The 18,400-nt window shown below is 42.1% G+C and overlaps 1 protein-coding gene across 6 annotated transcripts in view; it reads right to left on the minus strand.

The window, feature by feature from the left end:
- Window positions 1-16,952, minus strand: part of ANO10 (anoctamin 10) — a 257,628-nt gene extending 240,676 nt beyond the window's left edge. For 4 of the 6 annotated variants that reach the window (XM_073333329.1, XM_073333328.1, XM_073333325.1 and 1 more), the window contains exons 1-3: window positions 16,814-16,952; window positions 11,563-11,722; window positions 1,168-1,365 (exon numbers count right to left, since the gene is read on the minus strand). In XM_073333329.1, coding sequence (XP_073189430.1) covers window positions 1,168-1,365; window positions 11,563-11,701 — 337 coding nt within the window. In that variant the 5' untranslated portion in view covers window positions 11,702-11,722; window positions 16,814-16,952. Of the gene's footprint in view, window positions 1-1,167; window positions 1,366-11,562; window positions 11,723-13,801; window positions 13,820-15,267; window positions 15,334-16,813 lie in introns of those variants that run through there. The other 2 variants (XM_073333326.2, XM_078851746.1) reach the window with 2 other exon arrangements.
- Window positions 16,953-18,400: the final 1,448 nt, after the last annotated feature.

Consider the following 18,400-nt stretch of genomic DNA (forward strand, 5'->3'; position numbering starts at 1 on the left):
GGTGGGGAATTGCTGCACTTTGATGTAACTTAAAAAAAGACATCTTAAGACACCAAGAACATACAGACAGGCACCCTTTTTAGCACCTTTATAAATCTAAATAAATATATACATCTACAAGAAAAGCAGGAGTGGTTACCTTGCCTCTGATCAAGTGAGCCTTGGCATGGTCTTCCAATTTCAGGACAGCCAGACCACAAAAAGAAATGCACTGTAACAACTATTTGGACATGGTCATTTTGGTAATAGCATTGTCCAGCAAAATGATGTCAAAACATGCAAAAAATGTAATCAATGTTTAAGGGTTTCAGTGATGCCAAACAGAACCCCAAGAGCCTTTTGACACAGAAAATACGGAGAAGGGCCTCATTGAAATGGAAAGGTAAAAAAAATGCTGATAAGACAATAGGCTAATTTAAGATGAAACTCTGGTACTTCCTTGGAAAGCAAGAGTTCTGCCAATCTCGCACTACAGAGCTAAGACCCCTAAGAAAGAATCATTGCATGTGGTATCCTTAAAGCAATGCATTATTATTCTTGGTAATGCCCACAATATTCAAACACAAAGGAAGGAATGGACCTTTCCCCAATTAACTCCCAATCTAAAAAATACAAACATGAAATCTATCATTCCCATGCTAGTGACCAATTGCTTGATGTACAAACATAATGGATCAAAATACTCCCATTTTTCCAGCTAATTGAGATGCAGTTAACCCCAAAATTTTGCTTTTCACAGTTTTTTTTTTAAATCAGAAAAGGAGGCAATATTAACTAATACTTTAGATAGTGTTAATCAGGTACATATTACTAACAAATTTAAGGTCCTTGTTAACTTTATTATAAACTGTCATATCAATAAATGAATATACAGATACATCAGATGAAAAAGTATGAACTAAAAGCACAGGCACATTACAAGATTGTGACTAATCCAGAGACAGGAAATACAGATTAATTCCACAATGAAGTCTGAATGTTCAAAGGTCAAAAGGATTACATAGACAGTGGCTTATTCCACCTACATCTGTTAGCTTTTACTATTCCAAAAAACAGAAAGACAATAAAATATTTGACTAGTTAAACTGTGTGCTTATGCACCTATAATCTTTGACCACATCTTTTTAATGATTCAGGAATTGTCTTAAAATGCTAAAGGCACTTTACCTGCAAAATCTTTGAAGGTGTTTCTACTGCTGTATGTAAAGGTTCTCATTGAGTTATCATTACATTCTTTTACCAATCCCACAGTTTCAGCTCCCAGCAACAGCCTTAAGTGAGAGGCTCCAACAAGATATAAATTTTGATTTCCATCTATTTTTCCTCCATCTTCTTTTACCAAAGGTTTAACCAACAGCTGGGCACCTTTAATGAAAGGCAACATAAAGTAAGGAACATATAAAAGGCACATAATTAAACATTATGATTGTAACACATATCACCCAATAAGACGCAATTCTGTGAAGTGCTGAGAACCCACAGTTCTCATAATAGAGACAAGGTAGGTGAGGCAGTATCTTTCATTGGACCAACTTCTGTTGGTGAGAGAGAGACAAGCTTTCCAGCTAGAAAAAGGTGGCATGGACATTTGATTTTTCCAAGCTACTTTTGACCCATAGCCCAATGCAACTATTTGCTCTGCTATACATAAATATAACTTCAAACTATTTTTATGCAATTGGATTTCTACTAAATGGATATGGTACAAGGGAAAGGGGTTGGAAACAGGGACTTTATTTTGCTTTTTTACCCAGGTAGAAAATTCCATCTTACATAGCTAGAACACTACTACATACAATTCTCAGTATAGCCAGTGGAGGCTCAAGAGCCATAGCAACTCATAAGAGGTGTTAACCACTTTTCAGGATTGGGTCCTGATTTAATTTATTTTCTGTAAACACCTCATCAAGTGGGACTAGCAAGAGAATAAACACTGCAATTGACAGCCTGGCACATGGAGGACAGTTAGTCAGTCTACTCTTATAAAACACATACTTACAACATAAGTAATCCTTATTTATGCAAATAGTTCCACTGACTTCAACAGGCTACTCATAACTGTAAGGCTTCCAGGATCAGGCCTTTTGACACACTCATCATCTACCTACTTGTGACAGGCCTAGAAACTAGTTTGTGGCCACAATCCAATATCAACTCAACTCTTAATGATCAACTGATTTTCTACCTGTGTCAAAACCAAAATAAAGTCCCTGTTTCCTATTTCCAACCTTTTTCCCCATACCATATACATTTAATAGAAATCCAATTGCACACAAAATGGTTTAAAGTTATATTTATATATAGCAGAGCAAATAGTCACAGTGGGTCATGGGTCAATAGGTAACTTGGGAAAGTCAAATGTACGTCACCTTTTCTAGCAATACAGAAGATAAATATTTCATACCATATCTAAAATCCTGTGAATACATATTCTTTCAACTCATAACTGTATGAAAGAGCTATTACTATGCTACTGATAAATCTGTTTTAAAGTTGAAAAGTTTATGATCCAAAAAAGATATTGAAATAATTAGAGCATCATCCAGAAGCTCTAGCTTAAATCTTGCTTTAATAATAGTTACAAAAATGATGCTAAGTGCAAATTACTTAGTCCCACATTACTTCGCTAATTTTTATTTGCAAAATACATCACTTTTATCCATTGCTTAGAAAATGTTTCAGGGAAAGAAATGTTCTAATTTTAAGAAGTTTACTAAAATTTCCATTCATTTCTAAAATCCTAATGATTCTGTTGCCTTCCCTATACGTGTTTATAATAACCAACACCAGTTTTCCTAATATGGGGAAAGGAACAACAACAGACTTAAATGATGAACTCTGGGAATAATATTTGCATCCTCAATTTTTAAAGTGACATGCTATCTACACTATTAATTTTGACTACAAGGAATTGTTACATCAAAATATTGGTTTATTGTCAGGGCATTATCTTAGTACTTGGTTATTTGTATTAGAGAATCAAGTTGCAAACCTTACCTAACATTCTAAAACTTTCTTCCTTCATGTCTCATCCTTCTTCAGATTCTTACAGTTCCCTAACCTCTCTCTTCAATGACCCACTATGCTACCAACAACCATGTTATCTGTCTTAGCCCTACAGTGAAGTTTTGCAGTCTAAAATCAAGTGTTTGGGGGATTCTGTGGTCAGCCATGTCCCCAACCTATGTGATATGTTAATAAATCAATATGATGGCACATCATAAACACTTCAAGACCTCATGAAAGGCAGAGGGTCCACCTGACTTGTAGGGTTATCACCAAAAAAAAAGGGAGGAAGGGATCCCTCTCCAAAGGTACATTTATTTTTGATTTAAAAAGTTCCTCGTTGGCTTGGGCTTTCTTAAAAAAAGGGAAATACAATCACTGGAGTTTTTCAAGATGCGTTATCCCTGTGTGTATTCCACTTACAGGTGCACATGGGCCCAAATCAGAGATTTTTTGCTAGCAGTGTCTGTTTGGTCCAGGCATGTACCCTAACTATCCTTGTGCCCTTTACTGAAGGTATAAAGGGCAGTACAGGACCAACCACCACTCCAGTTCCTTCTCTACTGAAGATCACAGAGAGTATAGCAGGAATCCAAAGGAGAGAGTAAGGGAAGCAGGCCATGGAATACACACCGGGACAACACATCTCAATGAACTTCAGCTACTGTACAGACAAGTAACTCTCCTGTCTTCTTCTGAGTGCTTGTCCTTGTGTGATTCTCAAGCAGCCATCTAACTATGGTGGTGGGTGTTTGGAGTCCTGTTTAAGACAAAATGAACAACTACTCCACCAAAAGTGATGTTTGATGAAGATGCCTACATCAAAGCATAGTGTATTGTAAAGGCATGTATTGAACTCCATGTGGCAGCCTTACAGACAACACTTTTCAGAGAGGTCATCGCAGTCATTTGAGCCCTTGTTGAATGAGCATTAATATTGGTTACAAGAACTAATTTAGCTAATTCATAGCACAGAGTAATGCAACCCAAAATCCACTTTGCCGATTCTGTGTGGATATCTGAACTCTCTTCATTCTTTCAGCAAACAAAATGAATAATCTTGGGGACCTAGAGAATGATTTCATTCTCTGGAAGTAGGCTAGTGCCCATCTAAAGTATATAACTTGACTTCATCAAAAATGAATGGGGGGGGGAGGGTTTGGAAAAAATACCAGTAAAATATATCATCCAATTCAGGTAGAATTTGGACATTATTTTGTGCACTAAGAGAAACTTTGCCCCAGTAAAAGACTGTGGTATTGGAGGTGGAGGAGATCAGCCACGAGAGACCCTAACTCTCCCAGATGTTCTTACAGATGTTATTGCTACAAAAAAGAAGGTTTCCACAGACAGATACAGAAAAAACCATGAAGCCAAGGGTTCGTACAGACCTGTCAAAACAACATTAAGGTCCCTTATTAGGGTAGGTTCTACTACAGGTCGAAATACTTTCATTAAACCTCTCAGGAACCCAGATGTGGAAGGGTGGAAAAATACTGGAGAGCTACCCAAGGTGAGGGGTGTCATAAATATAAAGGGAAGGGTAAACCCCTTTGAAATCCCTCCTGGCCAGGGGAAAGCTCCTCTCACCTGTAAAGGGTTAAGAAGCTAAAGGTAACCTCGCTGGCACCTGACCAAAATGACCAATGAGGAGACAAGATACTTTCAAAAGCTGGGAGGAGGGAGAGAAACAAAGGGTCTGGGTCTGTCTGTATGCTGGGTCTTTGCTGGGGATAGACCAGGAATGGAGTCTTAGAACTTTTAGTAAGTAATCTAGCTAGGTATGTGTTAGATTATGATTTCTTTAAATGGCTGAGAAAAGAGCTGTGCTGAATAGAATAACTATTTCTGTCTGTGTATCTTTTTTGTAACTTAAGGTTTTGCCTAGAGGGGTTCTCTATGTTTTGAATCTAATTACCCTGTAAGGTATCCACCATCCTGATTTTACAGGGGGGATTTCTTTATTTCTATTTACTTCTGTTTCTATTAAAAGTCTTCTTGTAAGAAAACTGAATGCTTTTTCATTGTTCTCAGATCCAAGGGTTTGGGTCTGTGGTCACCTATGCAAATTGGTGAGGCTTTTTATCCAACATTTCCCAGGAAAGGGGAGGGTGCAAGTGTTGGGAGGATTGTTCATTGTTCTTAAGATCCAAGGGTCTGGGTCTGTAGTCACCTAGGCAAATTGGTGAGGCTTTTTACCAAACCTTGTCCAGGAAGTGGGGTGCAAGGTTTTGGGAAGTATTTGGGGGGGGAAAGACGTTTCCAAACAGCTCTTCCCCAGTAACCAGTATTTGTTTGGTGGTGGTAGCGGCCAATCCAAGGTCAAAGGGTGGAATATTTTGTACCTTGGGGAAGTTTTGACCTAAGCTGGTAAAGATAAGCTTAGGAGGTTTTTCATGCAGGTCCCCACATCTGTACCCTAGCGTTCAGAGTGGGGAAGGAACCTTGACAAGGGGTAAGGCACTAATAGCTGCTAGATGTACCCTCAGAGAGCTGAGTGAGAGACTTGAGGTCTTCTGCTAAAAGATATGGTCTACAATGTCAGGTATATGAGACTCTGGAGGTGCCAGTTTACATTGATCACACCAGATGGCAAATCTGTTTTACTTTGCACAGTACACTTTTCTTGTAGAATCTTTTCCACTGCTGCTCAGGATGGTTTGCACCTCTGAAGAACATGATTTTTCTAGCTCTGACATCTATCCAAAAACCAAGCAGTTAAATGGCGGGAGGACAGATCAGAATGATGCGTCATTCCCTCACTCCGAGTCACAAGATCCAGCATGAGAAGCAATCAGATTGGAGGGCAAATGGATAAGTGAAAAAGCTGTGGGGAACAGTATTGCCTCAGCCACACAGAAGTTTATAATCTTTGCCTTGTCTTGTCTGATTTTCCTTAACACCCTCAGAAGCAATGGAATTGGAGGATTAGGCATATGTGAATACATGATTAGGAATGCGTATTCACATATGCCTAATCCTTTGGAGCTTTGACCTCCTCTGGCACAAAATATCTGACATCTCTTGTTCTTATCTATTCTAAACATGCCTCTTCTGGCTGGCCCTTCTGGTGGAAAATGAACCAAATCACCAATTTGTGGATTTCCCATTCGTGGAGAAGTGCATGTTGAGATTGCCCGCTAATGTGTTCTGGAGAACCGCTGACAGACTGCTGCAATTTAGTTTGCACCAGTTCCATAATTTTACTGCCTCTGCACAACACAAGGAATGATCTCACTCCACCCTGCTTGTTTATGTAAATATCTGCAGTTGTGTTCCCTTGACATAATCTGAACAGACTCATGAATCATCAGCAAGAAATGCATTTTACATGGCTCTCAGCTCCAGGACACAGATCTGTAACCAAGATTCTTCTGGAGTCCATTTTCCCTGAGCTAAATGACCACCTAGATGAACTTCCCAACCCAGTAAGGATGCATCTATCACTATTGTTCCTACTGGAAGAGAGAGAGAGGTCTTTCCACCAGTCAAGGATGCAGAGGATATTCTGTGGAACTTACACAAGTATGTCCAGACTTTGTAAGGTCAGGGTGTATGCCGTCTTCAACCCAACTTGCATACAATAGAGATGTAGTTTGGCATGCTGCATCACAAAAGTGCAAGAGGCCATGTGACCCAGCAGACAGAGACAAGATCTTACTGTTATTCAACAGCTCGCTTTAAGCTAACCTATCAGACTAGACATAGCCTGGAACATGTCTTGAGGTAAGTACACTTTAGCAGTCCAGGAATTCAGTTTTTCTCCAATAAAACTCTGTATACAGTATTAGTATCAAACTTTTAACAACTTAAACCTATGATCAAGCATCTGGAAGAGTTGAACCATTCTCATGGAATTTTAAGCATCTTGCTAGGACATTCTATATCTGGTCCACTGGCTAGTCAAAGGATAGACCACTATAATTTGTCATAGGCATATCGCTACCACTGCTTACAATGTCATAAATACCCTTGGTGCCACTGACAGACCAAAGGGAAGAATCCTGTATTGATAGTGATTTGGGCTGATCACTAATCATAGGAATCTCTTATGTGTAGGATGAATGTCAATGTGGAAATAAACATCCTTGAGGTCAAGAACAACAAACCTATCTCCCAGATATAGCAACGGTATAGTAAAGGCCAGGGTAACCATCCTGCATCTCAAATGGCAAATGAAGGTGTTGAGCATTCTGAAATCCAGGATCAGTTCCCATCTCCTTTTTTTCCTTGGCTATGAGGAAATATATTGGGGATAAAAACCTTTCCCTCCATATTGAGGCAGAAGAGGTTCTATTGTGCCCAGTTGAAGGAGAGAATCCATGTCCTGGAGGAGAAGCTTCTCATGAGAGAGATCCTTGAAAAGGGACAAGGAAGGTGGGTGAGGATGGATACACTGTGAAACTGAATTACATAGCCAGTAGTAATAATTGCTAATACCCATTTGTCTGATGAAACAGCATTCCAAGCTCTCTGAAAATGGGAAAGAAAATTTACGAAGGAAATCCGGGAAGAACGGGGGAGTAAAATCTGGAGGGATGTTCATTCTGTAGCTCTTGACAATCCCATCAAAAGGGATGCTTGCTGGCGACCGCTAACTATGATAAGAAAGTAGAAGCATCAGGTGGTCTTCTCTTTTGCGTCCTTTGACATTTCCTAGGATGCTGTGCAAGTAGATGGTGATAAAAAGAGGATGGAGTTAACCTCTGTCTTGGGTAAGATTGAGGCTCTCTGCATATTCTTTTCATTGCAGGGCTGTAAATACTTAGAGAACATCAAGTGGCCTAGAAGTCTTTAAAAGTGTGGAGAGAGACTTCCATTCTCTCACTGAAAAGGTTAAGGCCCTCATATGGAAGGTCGTCCACTTTGGCCTGGACTTCTCTTGGAATGCCCAAGGATTGGAGACAGGACAAACAACTCATTACAGTGGAAGTTGCCACAGAGCATGAAGCTGTATCTGCAGGGTCTAATGATGCTTGTAAGGAGGATCTTGCCATTAACAATCTTTACATTGTTAGTAATTGAAATTGTTTCCTATGCTCCTGCAACAACTTGTCAATAAAATCCATGAATTTATTATAATTGAGATCATCATCATTTGCCATAAGAACTTGGTTATTAGATATATGGAACTGCAAACTTGCAGAATATTTTTTTCATCTGAATAGGACTAAACATTTTGAATCAGTAGCATAGGGGGTTGAATAAACAGTACCACTCTAACACCTCTCATTAACTGCAGCTACCACAAGGTACAGGGTGTGAGTAGAAGTACCTGGCTCCCTTAACAGAAACATATTTCTTTTCAGTCTTTTTTGAAGTCCGAGCAACAGTTGCAGGAGTCTGTCATAGTTTTTGTCCAAAAGAGCCTCATTAATAGGAACAGCAATCCTCCCAGGCATAGTGTTGTGAAGGACATACAATAATTTAGGAGTCTCTTGAACCTCCTCTAAAGGGATCTGAAGTGAAGTTGCTACTTTTTTCATTATCCCCTGAAAGTTTTTAAAGTCATCAGATCATGAAAGTGAAACCGGTGTCATTGCTTCATCAGGAGAAGAGGAGAGAGGATGTAACCGTGCCTCTGTGGGTCACAAATGAGGATACCTAATTCAGGACAAACTGCTGAGAAATAGGGCAGATACAACCCAAGACCGGTGGCTAATTCCCCATAGGATATACCAAACCAGCCAAAAAGTAAAACTTCTGTTTCACCATACTGGCTAACAAGAAGTCATAAAAGCAGTTTCCTTAGGCATTCCAGTCCTTGTATTACCACCAAAAACACTAGACTTAGAGATGAGCGGTTCCTTAAAACTAATCTCACCAAATAAAAGGTTCTTTTGATCCCAAAGGACCAACCACACACCCAGGTCAATATACAACTTAGATCTTACCCCAAAAATCACGCTGTTGCCAATCCTTTAGTATCTAAAATCTAAATGTGTATTAGAAAGAAAGAAAGAAAGAAAGAAAGAAAGAAAGAAAGAAAGAAAGAAAGAAAGAAAGAAAGAAAGAAAGAAAGAAAGAAAGAAAAAGGTTAAAGGAATTAAATACATATAGTAATTGCAAAGTTCTTGGTTCAGGCTAGTAGCAGTGATGGAATAAACTGCTGGCTTAAGCCAAGTCTCTGGCTGTTTCCAAATCATTGGAAGGTCCTCAGTCCATTAGTTAGAATGCTCCTATTAGTATAAGTTCATAGTACAGAGGCTTGGGCAGTAAAAAGACGCTGGAGCAGGATAGAGGCAAAATGGAGGGGTTTCCGGGGCCTTTTATATTTTCTGCCATGTGGAGAGAAACCTATTGTTTTAAACAAAAACCTCAGCACAGCTAGTAGAAAATTACAGGGGACAAGATAGTGTTTGGAGTCACATGGGCAAGTCCCATGTCCAGGGATGAAGGTTTAGACACAGTAAAGCCATTACCTCAAACAGCACATTTGCAGGACAGCTCATTCCATGTAGATGGGAGTCTCCCATGGTCCATTGTCAAGTCAAGTGTTTCTTGATGAGCCACTTAATTTGAATGGTCTCTCCAAGATGTGCTGGCTAACTCCCTTGCAGGCATTACCCCAGGAGCAAACATTTGAAATACAGGAATAGAGCCAATACTCATAACTTCAAGTACAAAACTACATACATACATATAGCATAATCATATTCAGCAAATCATAACCTTTTCATAGACATCTTACATGCCACATTTTGTACAAGATTTGTTGCAAATATATAACAGAGATTGCAACAATGATCTGTATGGTTATACTTTAATCGGATAGCATCACAGAGGATTATGAAAACTGAACTCTCTCAACAGGGTTGATCTTGTTCTTCTGAGGGCTCTTCCTCTTGTTAGATCTGCTCAGGAGACTCATCGGACCAGGTTGATGTCTCTCTCCTTTACTGTCTGGAAGGGTACCCGGGAAGGATGCTTTAACAGGAACCCCAGTATGGCCCCTGAGGGACATTGTATGGGTGCAGAGAAGGCTCCCGGGCCATATGGGAACTCTGTCTCTAGATGACAGGACAACCTAGACCCTCTATCTGAGCTTAAAGTTGGAGAATGAGCTCTAGGAGAGTATGTGGGTGAGTCACTCATGCTATGCTTAGAGTCAAGTGATGGATATGATATATCAGACTCCAGAGAAGCAGCAGCAGGGATAGGAGTAGTATGAGGCTGAGCCTGTCTTACAGTCAGTACCAGAAAGGAAAATGATGCCAAGGGAGGCATTGATTCTAGTACCAGAGGCAAATTTAAGCCTCCAGATAATAAGGGGTATTTGGGTTCATTAGAAACCCTCAAATCAGTACTGAAGGTTGGAGAGCATTATAACCATGGGGCATACTTGACACCATCAATGTAGTGCTCTGTACCAACCTGTCCTATACTGCAGAAACAGTCAGTGCCAATGATGAGGAAGCAATCAGTGCACACTGGGAGGGTGCCAAGGGGAGCTCCATACCAAAAGACTCAGTGCCAGGCACAATCACAGAGCCCTTTGACATCAAGCCAGTACCCTGCTCCTTCAATGCAACATCTGTACCAAGATGTGAAGTCTTGCTTGACTTGGAGAAGAAAGGCAATTTTGACCTATTTTTTAAAGAGGATTTATGGGGAGATGCATCCCTCTTTTCCTTGGGAGGATGATTAAATTTTCCTTTAAACACTTTTTCATGGCTCTTCTTACAGGATTCTTTCAATGAAGGCTTAATTGCACGCACCCTGGAGCTAACTAATTCAGGGCTTGATGGGTCACTCTTTGGTTTTTCTGGATGTTGTACAAGCATCAGAGGGAACAGAAGCTGAAGCAGCCCTCACAGAACGATTCAGAAGGAAAATGTTTAGTCTCCCTAGAATTCCTTATTCTCCTGAAGAACCACCTACATAATGCTCACTTTGAAGGGGCTGTACAATTCCCCTAAAAATTAGAGGTAACCAGTGTGATCTCCATTAATTGGGAAAACTCACAAGCTATACAATATTTAAAACTGGGGCACTTATGCATAATCATATGGCAGACACTAATCAAACAAACAAGGTTGTAAGCAGAATACTGAGGAAAAATAAATTCCCCCTTAGTCCCATAACTATAACCAACGGACAGCTACACAAACAAAACATAAATTACTAATTAATCTAAACTGTACCATACACAAGAATGAGATGCTAAAGTAAAGCTGCTGACACTAAAGCACTCCAGCTCAGGCCAAAAGTGAAAAGAAGGAACTGAATTAGCAGTTGGTCCCACAATACCTTTTCTACCTTGGATATGGGACACAGGGATAGTTAGAGAACATGCACAGACCAAACAGACACTGCTTACCAAAAAGCCTCTGATCTAGGCACATGCACACCTAGAGTGGAATATACAAAGGGGCAAGCACTAAATATATATATATATATATATATTCTTCCTTTGCTGCAAATCAAACTAGCTAAACTTGTTTCTCAACAAGTCACTATGAATTTAACTTTACCATAGCATCAAGACATTTATTTACAATAGACTACATCACCAATACAATTTCAAAATCTCTGAAAAGGAACCATTGTATTTACCTCCATTTTTCTTTTTGTCCACAATTCTTTGAGTGAGCCATTCTTTGGTTTCCTCTTTGGTGTTTTTTGCAAGCTCAATAACTACCAGAGGCCTGAAATGAGGCTCAAACGTGTCGAATGCAGACCAGCTTTCTTTCATCCTTTGACAATTTGCGAAATGCTAAAAGACAACAAACATGCAATGTTAAAAATACTACAGGATACAGTCTGCAGAAAAAGAAACTTTGCTACAAACTACTTGTTTGTAGTTAGCATGTGAACGGAGGCATACTGTGGGTAGCATGCTCAGTGCCTGCTGGAGGGAAGTGCTATGCAGCACTTGAATAAACTTCACTGGGCGTCACTCAACATAACGTTGCCTGACTTTGGCTGAAGCTATATCCCATTCTCTTTATCTAGGATGACTGTTGCCACCATGTATAGCACATTGGTGGTGGCAGCGGTAGTGAGGAAGCAAAAAAATATAAATAAATAAATGGAAGAGAAAAATAAGGGAGGACACTGAGGCCATCTCACTTTTCCCAACAGAGTAAAATCAGTGACAACTGTTACTAAATTAAGAGACATTATAAGAGCCTGAAAATGTTAATTTTGCACATTTATCAGAGAATTAAAAATGTTAATAAAAAGAATACTAATGTATTTATTCTGTAATACAATATATTTTGCCTTTACCCAGTTGAGAAAACAAATTTTGACAGACAGGTGATGAATAACATTGTTTGGTTTTTAATTATCTCGATAAGGGTGGGTAAACAGACTATGAGCCTGAGGTGATAAGTTTTCATGAAAATTTTGCAAGCCTTCTTTACAAACACTAATTGAAACTTCACAGCACCTCTGTTAGGTAAGTAGGTAAATAGTATTCCCATTTTACAGATGGGTAAAGTAAGACACAGTAATTAAGGGACTTGCTTAATATCACACAGCAAGTTAGTGGCACAGACAGGAACCTAAAGCTAGGTTGCAAAGAATTAAGCATGTGCATAGCTTTACACGAGTAGTCTCACTGACTTGAACTGAAGTTTTATGTTGACATTATTCCTTAAACACTTGGATAAAATGTGCTGCAAGAATAAATATATCTATATCTATCTTCTTACTATATGTTCCATTCTAGGCATCCGATGAAGTGGGCTGCAGCTCACGGAAGTTCATGCTCTAATAAATTTGTTAGTCTCTAAGGTGCCACAAGTACTCCTTTTCTTTTTGTGGATATAGACTAACACAGCTGCTACTCTGAAACCTATCTTTTTTCTGTATGCTTCACAGAGCAACTTAGGAGTCACTGTCAAAAGAAAAATTGGTCATCTGCCTGTTCAGTACATGAGAACAACAGACTAGATATAACCTCATTGGAGGAAATTTTGTTTTGCTACTGACTTGAATGGGGTCAGAATTTCATCCATTGTCTTTGACTGTAAGTACTTTTTCTCTCTCTCTTATTCAAAGTCAACAAGATTATATCTATCCTATGCAGAATGTCCATTTTTCACAACAGCTTCTCTGGATTTCTCCATGAAGCATACAGGAAAGGGTATTTCCAGTATAGGTAAGGCTACAAATTACAGAGATACAGTCAACACACAGCTCAATTTAAACAATAATTTCTTCCCTATCTTTTTAAAATATTAAAACTGAAATCATGTTTAAAAAGCTAATTTATCATTTATTAGCCTGGTCAGTTTCACTTGCTAGTTCTCATACATAGCACAATCCTGTTGCATTTGGTGTTCACAATGCTGAAATAAAATGTGTACATTTTAAGTTAATATATTATGAATGCTACTAGGTTCATAAAAATGTAAATCTACATTTTAGATGTAAATCTGTACGGACAGAATGATCTAGAAGAATGAGAATAGAACTGGAAATCCGGAATTTTAATCTTGGTTCCGAGACTAACTCAGTGTTGTTTTATACAAGCTACTTCAACTCTCTGCCTTAGTTTTCCTATTTTTAAAATGGGGGTAATACTTTCCTGTCACCAAGGGATGTTGTGAAAATTAGTCAATGTTTGTAAAAAGCTTTCAATATGATTAGCACTGGATAAATGGTAAGTTCTATTAGCTGACAGTATTTATTGAAGTAGAAAAGGAGTACTTGTGGCACCTTAGAGACTAACAAATTTATTTGAGCATAAGCTTTCGTGCTTAAATAAATTTGTTAGTCTCTAAGGTGCCGCAAGTCCTCCTTTTCTTTTTACGGATACAGACTAACACGGCTGCTACTCTGAAACCTTTTATTGAAGTATTGTTCTGCTCTGAAAGTGTCCTGCAGAAAAAATGGCAGCTTCTTATTCAAAATGATCTTCTCCTTTTACGTATTCAGCATCATATTTTCTCATTTTAGTCACAAAAAAGATTTCTTACTCCTGTTAGCACTACAGAACTGCGCAAGTGGTGAAGATTCTATTCCAGGGGTCGGCAACCTATGGCACATGTGCCAAAGATGGCACGTGAGCCAATTTTTAATGGCACCCTGCTGCCTGCCAGGTCCCAGCCGCCGGCCCCACTCAGACCGCTGTCGAACCCAGGCCGGCAGCAGGCTGAACAGGGCCGGAGGCCAGGACCCCAGCAGGCAGCAGCGTGCCATTAAAAATCCTTCCTGCCCTGGCCTGCTCTTCTCCACCCCCCCCCCGGGAGCAGGGTGAAGAAGCTTGGTCATGCCAGCTGCTGCTGCAAAGCAGGCAAGGTCCCCGCTCCCCGGCCTCTTCCCCAAGCGTGTTGGGTTCCTGCCCCTCCTCCTCTCCCTCCCTGCTGCCGATCAGCTGATGGCCCTTGCGCGGGAGGGGGAGAAGCGGAGCAGCAGTGCACTCCCTGCTCCAGGGAGGAGGTGGAGAAGGGGGGTGGAATCAGGGCATATCCCCTCCAGCTCCCTGCCATGAGCCACTCTGGGCAGGGGGCTGGGAGCACCCCCACAACCCTAGCCCACACCCCCAGCCCTCTGCCCTGACCCCTGCACCCTCCTCACATACTCCCAGCCCCCCCCATGCCCTGACTCTTGCACCCCCCACATTCCCACCCCCACCCTGAGCACCAAACGAGAGCTCCTGCACACACCCCCATTCCCACCTGTGCCCTCACACCAAATGGGAGCTCCCCAGGTACGCACTCCACACCCAAACCTCCTGCCCCAACCCTGAGCCCCCTCCCTCCTTCTAGCTCCTGGCCAGACCCTACACCCCAACCTGCTCCTTCACCCCCAGCCCTGTGCTCAGTGCACTCCCACACTCAGCTCAGTGCAGAGAGGAAGAGAATGGGCTAGAACCAGGGAGATGGTAGGTACCCACTCTATGTGGGCAGGGCTGGGATCCCAGACTGGCAGCGGGCTGAGCGGAGCCAGCAGCCGCCAACGGACGGAACCCCAGACCAACAGCGGGCTGAGTGGCAGCAGGCTGAGCCGCTCAGCCTGCTGCCAGTCTGGGGTTCTGGCTGCCGGCCCCTTGCCAGCCGGTGTCCCGGCCGCAGGTCCTGCTCAGCCTGCTGCCAGCCTAGGTGAACGGAACCCCAGGCTGGCAGCGGGCTGAGCAAGCCAGCGGTGTAAAATCAGCATTTTAATTTAATTTTAAATGACGCTTCTTAAACATTTTGAAAGCCTTGTTTACGTTACATACGACAATAGTTTAGTTATATAATACATAGACCTATAGAGACAGACTTTCTAAAAAACGTTAAAATATATTACTGGCACGCGAAACCTTACATTAAAATGAATAAATGAAGATTCAGCACACCACTTCTGAAAGGTTGCCGACCCCTGTTCTATTCCATCTTGTTGCTCCTGTTTGAGATTGCACAAGTGTCACCAACGATGTTATCTGGAGGCAAAAGGGTTCGGGGCGGAGCTGCAGTCAAACTGCCGCCGCATGACACGGACTGGCGCCCGATTCTAAATGCAGCCCCAAGCACGTGCTTGGAAAGCTGGTGCCTGGAGCCAGCCCTGACAGGGTTACACAGATGTAACAGACTATAACCTGGCCCGTAGAATCTTTACTATTTGTGATGATACACAACATAAGAAAAAAACGATCGTATTTGATCAAGAAACTAGGGACACACAAACATAGAATTCCCTTATGCCATTTTATATCCATCCTTCCAAGAAGAATTGCACTCAGTTTACTTAGGTGTGTGTACAGCAATTGGCACCCTAGTCTCAGTACAAATAATAAACACCCTTCCTACATCTACTGCTTGATGGTCCAAGGGGTACATCTAGAAGGTAGCATGGAGTGCAGTTGACATGCCCCAGAAAGGCATGCCACATCCACTTAGATGTGTCACAAACGCCAGCACTCTACGGGTAACAGAAGAAGAAATGCAATTACTGTTTAGCTGTTACTGTTAGCAAACAGAAAGTATGCTGACCTTGTTATAAATCAACTGTTTCATGATACTTTGGAATTGAAGAAAATATAGAATATTAATTTCATTAATGTAATACATTTTATTGAATAAATTTAATACAAAGGTTTTCAGACAAAAAACTTGTTTATTCTCCAGTAACTGAATTGTGTTCACATTATCTACTTCATGTTTTTATTCATAAAGTGCCATCAGTATGCTCAGTTTTCAAACAAGGAGACATAACTTTTGCTCCAAGAAGAAGCAATGATCTAAATATTGTATTGTAATTCAGAAGATAGCACTGTCCAGATAAAAGGCAGCTGTGAAGTGCATCAAAACATATCTTTCACACTTCAACACACCTGTGAGTGATTCAGGCACGGAGGGGAAAAGCGTTAAGACCACCCTGGCTCTGGTTATCACAAATTCCAGCTAATCCTAAAATCAGTCTAATTCACTTGCTCACGTTCAAATCCCAGTTAGCAGAAACCAATTCTATGATGTGAAAAACCACGGGACCTTCTTCGAATGGAAGACAATTTGATGGTTATTACACGTAGGTAGCAACGGGTGATCTACTTCCTTTGCAAATCTGCAAAATGCAATCCGGGCAGTCCAGCCCCACCCCGACCACAGCTCGGAGAGGGGTGGAGGAGAGGGCAAAGTTGGAGCAACTCGGCAGGGTCCTAGAGAAGAGTAAGCGTACGCGCAGTCTTGCCCGCTACCAACGCCCCAGTACTCCTGCACCCCTGACGCCTTAGGCCCTCCCCAGTGCCCGGCTTCTCTGGGGTGCCAGCCGTGAGCGGACCCCGGGCCACTCAGGGATGGGCGAGGGAGGCTCCTCCTCTCCCGGCGGCGCAGACACGGCAGGGACTAGCGGAGAGCAGGGGGCTCACACTCACCCTCCGCCGCTTTATTCCACGTCCGCAGGCGAGGGAGGGAGCAGAGCGGCTGCGGGTGATGGGAGGGGGCGTTAGACCCGCCGTAACAACAGGGAGCGTGCGCCGGTGTTAGGGGCGCGGCTGCTCGCGCCCACAGGGCGGGCCCAAGAGGGACGCGAGGCGGGGCTTAGGGAAGGAGACGCGCTCGGGGAAGACCGCGGGAGCCGCGCGCGCGCGCGCGCCAGGAGGCGGGGCTAGGAGAGCGCTTGCGCGCGCACTCGGAGGAGAAGACGGAGGGGGAGAGCGGACTGCGCGAGCCAAAGGGCGGGGCTAAAACGTTGCCTGAGAGTTACTCCGCCCTCCCCCTTTCTCAAGAGCGGTTGGCCGGCGGTTGGCCCCGACGGGACTCGTGCATAGCCCCTTCAAGCGTCTGGCAGCCGTGTAGCTGCTGCTAAAAATGGCAGCAAAGGCTTTGCATGGGGGCGTAGAGAGCCATGTATGGTACACACACCCCTAGGCGTCTGTGCGCGCCTAGGCAGTGCCTCGCTGTCCCTCACTGCTAGTTGTACCCGTACTGGGGTCGGGGGGGGGGGGGGGGGTGCAGTGTACATATGCCGTAGACCTATGCCGTAGACCTGCTGCATGTTGCTCTTTAGCCTCTGGAGTGTGGGGAAAGCAAGGTCAGGATCCTCCCCACCAGGGTGCTAGGAGTCTGGCAGCAGCCTTTGGCCAGAAGTGGTTTTCCTGAGATGCACAGTTTACAGTTTTGTTCAATGGCTTTCAGTATCTGCACTCTATAAAACGCCCCTGCTCCCCACACAGGCATTAGGACTCTACATAGTCATGTGTGCCCATCTCCCATGACCACATGCACCCCTTCTGTCTTGCTGCTCCCTGCCATCCATCATATCCTGCTTTTCACCCTGTAACTCCTCAGAGCTCATGGCTTCCAGCAGCAGTAGCTATTCTGGCCTCCTGTACTTTCAGTATTATCCATTGTGCAATAAGAAGTTAAAGAAAACAAGCTACTTCCTAATACATACATGAGCCTCCCACTGGCCCACAAGATCTTATTTTCCACTCCCTTACCCTACCTCTCCTTGCTTTGTTGTCTCCTGTTTGTTCTAGTCTTAATTTAGGGACTACCCAGGCAAACCTGTATTACAGGGTGTAGTACGTACTTACAACCCATTGATTTCAGTGGGATTATTCACAGTAGTAAATGCTAAATCCATTTTATTTACCTGTTGTATAATTTCCTGCAATCTAGAGAGCACATTTCTGTTTGTACAACCACCTAAAGAGAACTGTACAGAATAGTCCTAAATTTTCTAATATTTCCAGTATCAGACCTCAAAAAAATTAAAAAAGGAATTGTCACTCCTTTCTCTCCCCCAAATCCTCAGGAAATTAATTGAGATTATATATATATAATCCCATTTGATTTTATATATATATATATATATATATATATATATATATATATATATATATATATATACATCCGTTTGATCTTAACAGATGAGTACCAATTAATGTTACAGAAATAAAAAAAATTGCAAGGTCCTTGCACAGAGAAACCTCTTTCCAAACCCCAAATTTGGCATT

This window comes from Lepidochelys kempii, chromosome 2 (assembly GCF_965140285.1).
Source record: "Lepidochelys kempii isolate rLepKem1 chromosome 2, rLepKem1.hap1, whole genome shotgun sequence".
In the NCBI taxonomy this organism is placed as follows: domain Eukaryota; kingdom Metazoa; phylum Chordata; order Testudines; family Cheloniidae; genus Lepidochelys; species Lepidochelys kempii.